The sequence below is a fragment of the Micromys minutus genome (genome assembly GCF_963924665.1).
Source record: "Micromys minutus genome assembly, chromosome: 11".
Taxonomy (NCBI): Eukaryota; Metazoa; Chordata; class Mammalia; order Rodentia; family Muridae; genus Micromys; species Micromys minutus.
Window position 1 is genome coordinate 24,661,389 of NC_137980.1, and position 14,429 is coordinate 24,675,817.

Sequence of the window (14,429 nt, forward strand, 5' to 3'; positions counted from 1 at the left end):
GGGCCCGGGAGGCATGGGGGTAGGGGGAACGGGCTGGGAGGGAGGTGTGAGGTGCGGGAACAGGCACGTGAGGGAGGGAGGTGTGAGGTGGGGGGATGGGCACGTGAGGGAGGGAGGTGTGAGGTGGGGGGATGGGCACATGAGGGAGGGAGGTGTGAGGTACGGGAACAGGCACGTGAGGGAGGGAACAGGCACGTGAGGGAGGGAGGTGTGAGGTGGGGGGGATGGGCACATGAGGGAGGGAGGTGTGAGGTGAGGAAGGGGCGGATGAGGGACTGAGGTGAGGTGGGGGAAGGGTCAGGGGAGGGATGGGCACCGGGGTATGGTCACATGAGTGGAGGGGGCGCGTTATGGAGAAACATGTTGGAGGGAGGGCGCATGGAGTGCTTGGGGGCAGCTGGGCCTTGGGCACCCTCGCAGGAGGGCGGGCGCTCCCATGCATTCCTGTCATTCCTGTCAGGTAGCTAGGACTGAGGCCCTCGGAGCCACAGTGAGGATGGGGGTGGGGCAGGACTATGGGTTTTTTTAAGTGATTTATTTACACCATGAAAGTTCAAACTCAGTTATGACTGACTAACATGAATCTTCAGCTAGAAAAAAAAAATCAAAAATGTAAACTTAACAATAGGGGGAAATCAGTGGACTGACAGTGTTTTATTTAGAATTATTTTATAAGTCGTTTGCTAGCGCATTCATTCCAAAATGAATTTTTATTGATCATCTCCTCTGTGCCAGGAACTGTTCCAGGTTATTGAAACACATTGAGAAGGAAGAAGTCTCTTTTTGCTTTCCAGGGAGAAAGATAAACAACTAAACAAACGGTAACAATTGCAGATAAATGTTGTAAAGAAAAGTAAGAGTACAAGAGTGGGAGATATCCCAACTCGGCCCCCAACACTGAGCATCTCCCTCACAATTTCCACCCCAGACCCCTCTCTTGAATATCATCAATAATGTTCCATGCACCCCTTCCCCCCCAAAAAAAAACAAGACTGGGAGATGTACAATTTTAGATAAAGCCTTTGTTTTTTGTTTATTGGAGTATATCGGAATTAAAAAATATATATCTGATGGTTTTATTCTGAACTAAAGTTACACTGACTGTTATACTAGAAACAGAAAAAAAACATTCTTGTTACTGTGTGTATAGGAGATCTTTTTGTTTGGTGTAACATTGAAAATTAATTTTAATTTGTTGTTTTATGTCTGGTTTCTACTTTCTTTTAGAAAAAAAGAATTAGATCGTACATGTCAGTATTGAGATCTACTTATATCCTGAGGTAGCAAAGCTACAGAAATAGAGTTTGATGACTTTATGTTGGTTAAAATGTAGTTCTCAGTCTAGACAGAAAGCAATTTGCAACTTCTTGGACAATAAATACAAGGTTGATTAGCATGGTTTTTTTTTCAGATAACATTTTCAAGTTCTGAAATTATTTGAATAAATAGGTGTAAAGATCTGCTAGTGTATTGCTGAGTGATTCCCTTTTACTTTCTGCTCTATTTTCTGGGCTTCTGTTTAGACATTTATAGAATCATATTTACTTGTTTTTTTGTTGTTGTTTTTTGTTTTTTGCTATTTATTTTTGTTGGTGAGTGAGTGCTTAAGAAATTGAGAACAACAATATCAACTAACCAGAGCCCCTCAAGAGCCCCAGGGACTAAGCCCTGCTACACATGAAGTAGATAATTGCCTTATCTGGCATCAGTACAAGGGGAGGTACTTGATTCTGTGGAGGCTTGATGCTCTAGAGAAGGGGGATGCTAGAGGGGTGAGGTGGGAATGGGTAGGGGAGCAAAGGGGAAGGGAGATAGGAAGGTGCTTGTGGAGAAGGAGGATGGGTAGATTAGAAAGAAAGAAATCGAGAAGAGAAAAATAAATAAACATGGGGTGGTAGACCAAATAACTAAAACAGTGAAATGCCTACAATATTCTGGTTCATAGGAAGCATCCCAAAGTGCACACAGGATTTATCCTCCTGTGCATCTTATCAAGATGTACATCGAAGTAGCCTTTCTACCCAAATAACTCCTGCATGTGTTTTTTGTCTTTATTAGAGAAGTCTCTAATACTGGTTGCATATTCTAACTTGGTAATTGGCTTTTTGCCATGAGATGGTGCTCTTGTACGTTTTTTGTTTTTTGTTTTTAAAGATTTATTTATTATATATAAGTACACTGTAGCTGTACTTATATATAATAAGTACACACCAGAAGAGGGCATCAGATCTCATTACAGTTGGTTGTGAGCCACTATGTGGTTGCTGGGAACTGAACTCAGGACCTCTGGAAGAGCAGTCAGTGCTCTTAACCGCTGAACCATCTCTCCAGCCCCACTTATGTGCTTTTAAACTTTTGATTTCTGTCCTGAGGACAAATTTGCAGTGTGTCATCTATCATATAAGAAATGGAAATGTATTTTTTGTTTTATGATTTGTCCATCTAATTGCATTCTTTGACCTACAGAACATTCATTATGTTTCAGAATTTAGAAAAATTCGGTAATAGTTTTAATGTCCAGCAGGGTTGGATAATTGAAATGAAAGAGGAGCAAGACATGCCTTAATATGGTGACACACACTGAAGGATGTAGCAGAATTTGCTAGGTGAGGAAGGGAAGTACATTCTAAGCACTGGTAAACACGTAGAGAATAGTGTGCTCCATTGTTAATGTGTTTAGGAATTTACAGAAGACAAAGTTCAAAGACGTATCGGTGACTATATTTAAGAAAGCATACAAGGGAATTAATGATTTTGATATACTTCTCCAGAAATTATTTTTTAGGTTCCCATACATAAATATAAACCACCTTTTTTGTATCTTATAGATTTCAGACAAAGCCTGTTTTTCAACAATGCCAAAATCGGGTTGCTTTTTTTCCATGGATAATTTGTTTTTCAGTAACCCAGATGAAACTGAAAAGTAAGTGTGCCTTAAAAAGCGTATCTAATGTATAATTTTCAGTTTTATAATTTTAGGATCTTTTAATTTTTCTCTCTGCTAAATAAAAAGTGAGCAGATTAAGATCTCAGTTTTATGTTTAGAATTCTGATATAATGGAGTAACTAAAGTTTATAATTTGAAATGTTATAGTTGGAGATTAGATTTTGTTTTATTGGCTTCCATATGATTTGTCAGATGAAGGCTAAGATAAGTAATAATGAAATAGTTCAGGTTGAGGAGGAGACAGAATAAGTCAGGGTGGTGGAAGGAGGCTTAGAGCAAAAGGCTGCAGCAGGGAGTGCAAGTCAGAGTTTCTCATGCCTGGATCACCCTCCAAACTTTCCCTGTGTGTTCTTTAGTGTTATTATTCCATCTTGTTAAAGCATTTAATTGGGGTCTTTTTTTTTTTTTTTTTTTTACTTATTCTAATTTAAATATTGTTTGGGTACTAAAAAGGATAGAAAAAGACTGAAAAGCTCATTTTCTTATACTACTTAAGCTGTGGTAGAGATTGAATACGTGTGTATTTGAAAAAGCCACCAGTTAATAATGTGACTAATTTCTTATTCGGCCTGGGACACCTTGAGAGTGAATGAGTGTATTCAGCAGGTCAAGAGGAGTGAATCAGGTCTGGCCTAGGCAAAGTTTATATGCATCCTTCTAAGGATACAAAGTCAAAATGTGTTCAAGGGAAATGAAGTTGCATCCCATGCAGTGAACTTTCAGACGTGGGAGATCACCTAGGCTGATGCTTCCAGGGATTCAATCATCCTTTCAGCAGTAAGAAAGGAAGTGTTGATGCCAGAATATTACAGAAAACAAAAAAGCATGGAGATAGGACAGTTTGGAGTTTTTGTAGGAAACAGTATGTAGAGTTACATACTGTAGTATTAGATTTATAAAACAGAAGCAGTGAGGTATAATCAGATAAGTTAATGGTGAGTATATTGTTTTGTATGTTAAATATTTGAATAAGAATATTGGATGTGCTTATATTTTAAAAACTAAGGAATTAAATTACTGAGCCTTTCTTGAGCAACATGTTTAAGTGTTTGAAGCATTGTGCTAAGCCCTGCTGATTTAAGTAGAAATAAAGCCTGTAGATGTTTACATTCAAGATGGATTATTAGGTTTATCTATATCTCTGTTATATCTTTGTTTTTATCTACTGTCTACATATACATTTTTTACAAGGGCCATGAGAAATATTATGGAGTCTGTACAAAGAAAGAAAGAAGACCATCTTTAAGGACCTATGGAAATATCATAGGAAGTGTAGGATTTGTTTTGGGTGTTAAATGAATGTAAAGCCTATTGACTGAAACAGCATTTGGTATATGGTATCAATAAAAATTAAAAATTGATTAATGAATGAATAGTAGTACATCCATATGTAGATATGGGAGTGAGGCAGGACAAAGTTCCAAACAAACTAAAGGAAATATCTTTGTACAGAAAGAAAGAGGCCCAGAATGTATTCTTTATTTACATTCACCACTATTGGAAAACACCTTAGGTAACAATTTGTAAAACTGAAAGAGATAATTGACTCACAATTGGAAGCTATGGTCTATTGATCTATTGCTTTAGGACTTCTGGAAAGATAGTTTGTCCTGGTGGGATGATATAATAGAGTAAACTTCACCTTGGGACAGAAGGAATACAAAGGGACAGGAAGAGACCAGCATCTCAGTATTTCTTCAGATCCATACCTTAGTGAGCTACTTACACCTGTGGACTCTTACCAATGAAAGTTCCACAGTCTCCCAACCAAAGCAAGCCTTTAACATATGGGCCTCTGTGGACACTGGGATGATTAGTTTTGTCAGCTTGACACAGTTTTGAATTGTATGAGAACGGAAACTTATTGAGCAAATATCTAGATTAGATTGGATTGATTAGAAGCCTTCAAGTCATAAGACTTCGTTGAGGTAGTAAGACCCACCCTGAGTGAGGGCAACACTGTATCTGGGCCAGGGCCTAGACTGATTGAAAAGAAGCTTTGGTTAGAACAGTAACATTGGAAATGTAAAGAAATGATTAATTTAAGAGTTATTATAAAAAAGATTTGGAAAGTCCTGATATGTTTCCATATGTAGTAAGTAGAAAATATTGTACTATTGTTTAGGTTTTGCTGGTTAGGAGATAGTACCTCTGGGGGAAAAATCATAAGAGTAATTTAATTTTGAGGAGCCTGAATAGTAGAGCTATATGTCTGCCTGTAACTCATTACCTTCTTAGATTTTTCTGAAATAGTTTCTGTGCAAAAAGAGCTAACAAAGCAGGGACTATGCTTACAAAGGTCTGACCAGAGTTCAAGAGCTCAGCCTTCATGAAGTTCCGCACCATTAAATATAATAGTGGCTCACTATACATAGTGTTTACTCCAGTAACATGACTCAGGCTGAAAACCTTCTTCTGTAGATCTGAAATTCATATGTCAGTTAGGGGTACTTATATGATTAGTCTTCAATTAAAACCCTGTGCACTGAATTCCTAATTCCTTGGCCACACTTCATGTATCTTGTCTCAGGCCATGACTTAGGGACTTTAATATGCCTGAGGGACTGTAGTAGGAGAGGTCCTTTGGAAACGTGTGTATGGGTTCCTCAGAAGTTGATCCTGTACCTACAAGTAGGGCTATGTACTGAATCTTATGACTTATTCTGACATATATTTCCAAGAGTCTTTGAAATCATCCTTATTTTCAAATGTTCTGCCTATTGTTAGGCAGTTGGTCAAACATAGATAATATGCCATAGTTTTTATTGGGAAATATGGCAGCAATGATGTATGGTGCTCTCTCTTCTCAATTACATTTCCTGCCACCCTATATCTTTTTTTTTTTTTTTTTTTTTTTGTAGTAATAATAAAAAGAAGACACTTTGATTGGAAAGGAGAACCTTAAGCAGTATCTTTTAACAGGGTCACAGCTAAAGGACAAGGAGGGTAAACTTGGGGCCACAAGTTACTGTAGCCTTTAAGAAAATGCCAGTTTCTGTGATTGTCTTGGATTCTTTTTGATTTATGGATAGTTCTAAACCAAAAATATCTCTGTTAGAGCATTACTTTGTGATAGTTAAAGGGATAATCTCGAACACAGCAGTACTGACATTTATATGCCGATGACCCAGGGTTATAGGAGAGGTGTGTCACAAGCGGTCTGTTTTATACAGCACTTTAAATCCTACAGTTTGAGAAGAGGACGAGGAGTTTTAGCCATCATCTCGGGTGTTCCTCTACATAGGTATTATCAGTCCTATGACACAGGGAAGGATATGGAGAGCTTTGACTCAGGGGTAAAGCAAATCCAGGACAGAAAGATGTCTATGGGATGTTTGTCTAAGCATTTGTGTTTGCGTAATGTTAATAAATAAATAAATGGTTTGTGATAGCCCTTCCTTATAACATAAACTCACATTTTGTGTTTTATACAGCTTTCCAGTTAAGGAAAAATCACTGGATTGGTTTCTCCCCCCAGCTCCACTGATTTCAGAAATTCCAGATATTCAAGAATTAGAGGCAGAAATTGAAAGTTATAAGCTATTAGGTAAATTGTCATGTTTCTTGTGAAACCAAACTCATGCGACTTATGCGTGCATAAACAAATCCAACATATTAAACTATTAATTCCTTTTTAATAGAGTAAAAGTCAAAGATTGGTACATGTTCATCAAATCTCAAGATCTAAAACATTCACTTCTCTACAAACATACACATTTACCTAGTGCATATTCACTACCACACACTTGTTTGTACACATTTAACTAGTGCATATTCACTGCCACACACTTCTTTGTACACATTTACCGAGAACATATTAACTACCACACACTTGCTTGTATACATTTATGTAGTGCATAATCACTACCACACATGTGCCTTGTTCTTTGCATAGGTAAAGTTTTCAGACAACCAGATCAGCATTCAGTGAAAAAGCCAAGATTCAGAAGATTATATATAGTTTGGAATTTTGTTAAGCATTGTCAGGTTAATGATGTCACAGAGCATGTGCTTAGCATATAGGAGGGCCTGCATCATTCCCCCTCCCAAGACAAGCATGCTCAGTGTATGGTTCTTGTAATATTCAAAACTTTAATATTTTATTATAACTCATGCATTATGTATGTTTGCATATTTTAACTTCATTACACTTAGTATGTCTATGTACGAGGTGGGTACTGTCACCATGTGTGTGGGGGTCAGAGAACTTGTAGGAATCAACTCTCTTCTTTACTATGTAGTTCCTGGGGATAGAACTCAGGCTTTCAGGCTTGACAACAAATATTTTACCCACTAAGCAATGTCACTGCCCTTTTTAGAAACTTGTAATTGAAAATTTTTTATCATTATTTAGAAAGTTTGTTTCCATGAAAAACATAATAACTAATAATTGGTATATTTCTTTTCCCCTAGGAGAAGGAAAGATGCCAAAAATGTTAACATCAAACTTGAAAATCATTAATGAAGACTCAAATTGTATTTCACCAACGCAAAAATTTCATTTTCCCTGTAATATACATGAACAAGATTACCTAAGTTTAGGAAGATTAAGTAACAGTGACATGTCACATATAACTGGCAAGCTGGTGTATGGTTCTTCTCAGAAATATAAAAATCACATGGGCGATGAGAGTCTATCTGCAAAGATTGGTCCTGGTGATACAGAATTACATAATACCGCAGAAGACAGAGAGGGTACATTAGCATTCAAAAACAGGTAACTAACAACTTAAATAATACTCAGTAATTGAAGCAAAATGTTGGGTTCCACTGAAAAGAAATATAATAGATGGTGGATGAGAGGAACAGTAACAACAGATGTTTATATGGAGTATCAGACTGGGGATTCCACTCATAGGAACCATAGGTTCTTGCCCTTCAGGAGCTTAAAATTCACCCCTTACTGTGAAGGCATGGAGTGAATATCTAAAACTCATTAAATGTTTTGTAATATGACAGTTATTTTTAGCACCAATTATTAGTATAGCAAAGATTTTCAAGCTTTTCTTATCAATAACCTTTAATACTTAAAATTTACTGAGGAATCTCAGTTTTTGTTTAGGTGGGTTATGTCTACTAATACTTAGCCATACTGAAAGTTAAAGCTGAAATCTAAAATAAAAGGCTAAACCCACTTCTAGTTAGCCCTAAGTGTGTGTACACATGCATGCATGCATGCATACATACATACATACATACATATGCACACATACACATGTTCGTACATACGTACATACATACACTGGTGGTTTGATTTTGAGACAGATCTCATTAAGTGTGCCTAGGTAAACTAGAACTTGCTGTGTAGACCAGCTTGAGCTCAAAAGTACAGAAATCTTCTTGCCTTCACCTCCTCATTAGTGGCCTTAAAGTCGTATTCTGGCATGCTTGGTTCTAAATGATATATTTTTGCTACACTCCAAAATGGCCCTTTTCATAAATCAGAGGATGAGTAGATTAATAGTAAAGTGACAAGCAAGGGGCAGAAACAAAGTATGTATATTGTATGTTCTCACATGTGTTAGCTGTTAACATACCTGAGGAAAACAACTTGAAAACAAACAAACAAACAAACACCTTACTTTAGCAAGCCAAACTTCTGGTTTTGGGAGTTTCTATGCTTTAGCCTCCTGAGAGCTGGGATTATTTTAGGCTACATTTCTGTTTGTATTTTTTTTTTTAATTTCTTCTCTTATTTTTTGAGATTATAATAATGTCACTTCTCCTTCCTTTTCTCCCTCTAAACCTTCCCATATACCCCTCCTGTGGTTTGTATATGCTTGGGCCAGGGAATGGCACTGTTAGGAGGTATGGCCTTGTTGGAGTAGGTGTGTCACAGATTTATAATATGTGTGTGACTTCAGTATTCCACTCTCACCAAGAAATATGTCCTTCTAATGAAATATGGACAAAGACTCATCTGAGTTAAATGCCATCAAAGATCAGAGACCTCACAAACATCTACAGAAATTCCATGCAAACACTGCAGAATATACATTTTCAGCAGCCAATGGAACAAATGTATAAAAATTTAAATAATTTCTTATATTATGTTTGACCACAATAGAATAATTGCAAGTCAACAGCAAGAAAAACTAAAGAACACACACAAAATTCATAGAGACCGAACAACACACAAAATAGTCTTGAGTCAAATGAAAACAAAACACCCCTAAAAGCAAATGAAATGAAAGCACAGCACACCCAGGCCTGTGTGACTCAGTGACAGTGCCCACGAGAGGGAGGCTTATAGCTTCAGATGCCTACATAAAACAAAATAAACAAAAACAGATAGCCTATAACCTCAGTACTCAGAGGCAAAAGCAAAAGGATCATTAGACGTTCAAGGCCAGGCTGGGTTACAAGGCATATATGTTGTAGGCTAACCGGGGCTACACGGGGAGACTACTACTACATCTCAAAATTACCATGAAAACTAGATTTCAAGTAAACAGTGGTAAACCTTAGGGCCAAGGAAGATTGGGCTGACTGGGAACGATACATATGAATGTAGGTGTGTCAGCATCTTCTAGCACAAATGGCATGCTTGATAGTATGCTTTACCAATGACTAGTTTTTCTGGTTAGTAATACCTTTTACAAAAGGCAAACACACACATGCACACATGCACAAAACTGTTTTAAAGACAAAAATCTGGTTTTGTAACCTAAAAACCAAGCTCAAGCTGAAAATGAAAATAAATATTACACAGTTGAAGGCAAGATATGAAAATGGCAGGAAAACTGTCCCTTAGAGTGTCAGTTCCCAACCTGTGGGTTGAAACCCTTTATAGGGGTTGAATGACCCTTTCATAGGGGTCACCTAAGACCACAGGAAAACACAGATCTCTGCATCACAATTCACAACAGTAGTAACATTGCAGTTATGAAGTAGTAACAAAAATAATGTTATAGTTGGAGGTCCCCACAGCATGAGGAGCTGTACTGCAGGGTCACAGCATTAGGAAGACTGATGACCCTCCCTCCATGTAGTTGTTTATAGACTTCCAGTGAACTTTCTACTTCCTAACTTCAAATTCAGAAAATGTTACTTCCTTTCCCACCTTTTTCTAGTTTCTTTCTCACAACTGTGGGGATTACATGCATGGCTGCCTTTTCTCTCCCTAACTATAGTGATTCACCCTCAGATTGCCTTCTTTGCTCCTTTTGAATTCATCTACAAGGCCAGGACCCTACAAAGGGGACTCTGCATCCTAAGAAACTACTGTTAAGATTTATATAGTGAAATAAATAAATAGCTCAGCACTTAGCTGACTTTCATCAGTTTAATTAGATGTCTGTTGCTGTGATTACTCCAAAGCTAACTGGCCTAAAACAACAGTTTTTTGTTAGTTTTAATGGTTTTTATGTTTTAGGAGCAAGTTAATTAGTAGAACACAGGTCAGTTCTGGCCTAATGACTCAGTTTATAGATCATTGATGACTGTGACTACCAAGACACATGTGCTGGCTGGTTTTGTGTCAACTTGACACAAGCTGGAGTTATCACAGAGAAAGGAGCCTCAGTTGAGGAAATGCCTCCATGAGATCCAGATGTAAAGCATTTTCTCAACTAGTGATCAAGGGGGGAGGGCCCAGCCCATTGTGTGTGGTGCCATCCCTGGGCTAGTAGACCTGGGTTCTATAAGAAAGCAGGCTGAGCAAGCCATGGGAAGCAAGCCAGTAAGTGACATCCCTCCATGGCCTCTGCATCAGCTCCTGCTTCCTGACCTGCTTGGGTTCCAGTCCTGACTTCCTCTGGTGATAGACAGCGATATGGAAGTGTAAGCTGAATAAACCTCTTTCTCCCCAACTTGCTACTTGGTCATGATGTTTGTGCAGGAAAAGAAACCCTGACTAAGACAACTCATATAAAACTTATATGAGTTTCAGGAAAATGATAAACTATATTATGGGTATTTTTTAAATGTATTTATTTATTATATATGAGTGCACTGTCACTGTGTTCAGACACACCAGACGAAAGCATCGGATCCCATTACAGATGGTTGTGAGCCACCATGTGGGTGCTGGGAATTAAACTCAGGACCTCTAGAAGAGCAGTCAGTGCTCTTAACCACTGAGCCATCTCTCCAGATCTATTATGGGTATTTTTAAGAGAATATTTTTTACACTAGTTTTTAAGCAAATGTTAGAAACAGAAAATGTGGTGGTTTATTTGTTTCAGATTATCTAGAACATGTGACAATGTTCAGGAATGTGACTATGCTGATGGAAGTTTAAACTTGAATTCTCATATTAGCCCAGTGACACTTACTCAAACAAAAATCAGCAAAAACAAATCATGGAACTGTAGTAATAGTAAGCAGAAACTTCAATATTCTACAAACAAACTCAAAGCAAATGATGCTTTTTCTGCTTCTGGAATTGAAAAAGACATATTCAAAGCACCGTCGTTTTCTGCTACATCTCAGCCTCATGACATTCAAGGTGAGTTCTTATTTCTTTGCCTATTCAGTTGCTTTTTATGAAAATACAGACTAATTTGAATTGTTGGCATAAAATAGAATGCAAAATAGAGTAAATAAGTTCTCTTGTCATGTGCAGTTTATGCATTTCCCCATGTTTTATTATTTTTTAGCTCTATCTTAACATTTTTAACTTGCCTCTTAGTAAATGTTATACAAATTTTATTGGAGCTGTTTTATGCAAATTGATTAAAAATCCATATAATTATGTGTTTTTTTAGGCATAACTCCAAATGGCTTAGGTTCATTGAAGGCTGTCACAGAAATCCGTATCCTTTATTTGACAATAGCCACTTTACATTTATGAAATCATATTTAAAGTATGTTGTTTCATTGTACTCGTGTTTATTTTGGGTATCATTGAAAAAGATAAGTTGTTTTGACTATGTAAGAGTTACACTATGAACATCAGAGCTATTCCAAGTATGGTCTGCAGGCTGTTCTAGCTTATGGACTGTTTTCAGGTTGTGATAATATAAACACAGAAATCAGATGTGTAGCCTTGGAAGAACTTTGATATATTGACTTACATATAAATACAGATCATTTCTTTTGGTAGAGTAAATATAGATATAAACCAAATAAGGGAATGCCAAGCAAATGCAGCTTTTTGTGGATTTGAGGGCAATTTACTAATTAACATTTTCGATGGAACCTCATTTGAAATTTATGAAAATCAAGTTTGTATACCTAGGCATTTCTAATGTAACTACTTGAATGTATTCAGAATACTCCTTTTATATCTGCAAAGCAGAAAATGAATTTCAGATTACTGAGTAGTGTCTTAGATATTTTTCTATTGTGATAAAACACCATAACCAAAGCAATTTACAAGAGAATGTATTTGCTTTTGCTTAAGGTTTCAGAGGGTTAAGAGTCTATCATGTAAGGGCAGAATCGCAGCAAGCTTGTTGGCTGGAGCAGCTAGCTGAGAGCTCACCTTTTGATCTGCAAGTAGAAGGCAGAAAGCCTGAGAACAGCAGCAGTCTTTTGAAACCTCAAAGCCTACTCCCAGTGACATACTTCCTCCACATTTCCTAATCCCTCCCAAATGGTGCCATAAACAGGGAACCAATGTTAGAATCCGTAAAAGCTGGGCTGGCATGATAGTGTCATGGAGCTAAAGAGTGAAGATGGAGTCACCAGAGCAAGGTGACTAGCCAGAACAGCCTGAAACAACAAGCTCCAGGTTTTTTTTTAAACAACTTTATTTTACAAAACAAAGATCAATGTACAGATTTTAAGCATTTTTTGCATAAAATTATACAATACATTTTTGTCAGTACTTGGTTTTTTTTTTTTTTTAAAGGTTTGATAGTGTGATAAAGATCCCACCAGTAACAGTGAGCATAAAGTTCATGTAAAACAAGATGCAACCTGGAAATAGTCAAAGTTTTCTTGGTGTGTAAAGATTTTTTTTTTTTTTTACAATGAGCAGACTGTACATGTAAAACAGGGTACAACCCGGAATTTGTCAGTGTGTTCTTGGTGGGTAAGGATTGAGCATGACTTTGTTTTGTTTTCTTTTTATCTTGGACTTCATACAGTCTGTGAGTTGTTTCTGGGGGAGTGCAAGCCTCTGGGGTTAGCATCCCACTATCAGTGACTGCATATTATGTCTGTTCTTTTGTGACTGGGTTATCTCACTCAGGATGATATTCTCTAGATGCAGCCATTTTCTTAAGAATTTGGTTAAGTCATTGTTTCTGGTGGCTGAGTAGTATTCCATTGTGTAAATGTACCACAATTTTTGTATCCATTCATCTTCTGAAGGACATCTGGGTTCTTTCCAGCTTCTGGCTATTATAAATAGAGCTGCAATGAATATTGTGGTGCATATATCTTTGTTGTGTACTAAAGTGTCTCTGGGGTATATGCCCAGAAGTGGAATAGCTGGGTCTTCAGGTAGTACTGTGTCCAATTTTCTGAAGTATTGCCAGACTGATTTCCAGAGTGGTTGTATTAGTTTGCAACCCCACCAACAGTGGAGAAGTGTTCCTCTTTCTCCACAACCTCGCCAGCATCTGTTGTCATCTGAGTTTTGGATCTTAGCCATTATGACTGGTGTGAGGTGGAATCTCAGGGTTGTTTTGATTTGCATTTCCCTGATGGCTGAGGATGTCGAGCACTTCCTCAGATGTTTCTCAGCCATTCGATATTCCTCAACTGAGAACGTTTTGTTTAGCTCTGTACCCCATTTTTTAATAGGGTTATTTGATTCTCTGGTGTCTAGCTTTTTGAGTTCTTTGTATACCTTGGATATTAGGCCTCTCTCTGATGTGGAGTTGGTAAAGATCTTTTCCCATTCTTTTGGCTGCCGTTTTGTTTTCTTGACAGTGTCCTTAGCCTTACAGAAACTTTGCAATCTCATTAAGTCCCATTTGTTAATCTTTGACCTTAGAGCTTGAGCCATTGGTGTTTTGTTCAGAAAATTTTCTCCTGTGCCTATGAGTTCTAAGGTTTTCCCTACTTTCTCATCTAATAGTTTCAGTGTATCTGGTTTAATGTGGAGATCTTTGATCCACTTACACTTGAGCTTTGTACAAGGAGATAAGAAAGGGTCTATTTTCATTCTTTTGCATGCTGAGTGCCATTTGGACCAGCACCATTTGTTGAATAGGCTGTCCTTTTTCCATTGAATGTTTACGGCTCCTTTGTCAAAGATCAGGTGACCATATACATGAGGGCTCATTTCTGGATCTTCTATTATATTCCATTGATCCACATGCCTATTTCTGTACCAGTACCATGCAGTTTTCAGTACAATTGCCTTGTAATATAGCTTGAGGTCAGTGATAGTGATTCTCGCAGATGTTTTCTTGTTGTTGAGGATGGATTTCGCTATTCTAGGTCTTTTGTTATTCCATATGAAATTGCACATTGATCTTTCCAATTCCATGAAGAACTGGGTTGGAATTTTGTTGGGGATTGCATTGAATCTGTAGATTGCTTTTGGTAAGATGGTCATTTTAAAAATGTTGATCCTTCCAATCCA

The 14,429-nt window shown here is 37.5% G+C and overlaps 1 protein-coding gene across 3 annotated transcripts in view; it reads left to right on the forward strand.

The window, feature by feature from the left end:
* Window positions 1-2,855: 2,855 nt before the first annotated feature.
* The window catches only part of HFM1 (helicase for meiosis 1), a gene marked incomplete at both ends in the record, with an annotated part of 80,778 nt that continues 69,204 nt past the window's right edge, over window positions 2,856-14,429 (forward strand). For 2 of the 3 annotated variants that reach the window (XM_080925597.1, XM_080925599.1), the window contains 5 exons: window positions 2,856-2,923; window positions 6,382-6,494; window positions 7,361-7,664; window positions 11,134-11,396; window positions 11,656-11,703. In XM_080925597.1, the coding sequence (XP_080781723.1) occupies window positions 2,856-2,923; window positions 6,382-6,494; window positions 7,361-7,664; window positions 11,134-11,396; window positions 11,656-11,703 (796 nt within the window). The remainder of the gene's footprint in view (window positions 2,924-6,381; window positions 6,495-7,360; window positions 7,665-11,133; window positions 11,397-11,655; window positions 11,704-14,429) is intronic. The other variant, XM_080925598.1, reaches the window with a different exon arrangement.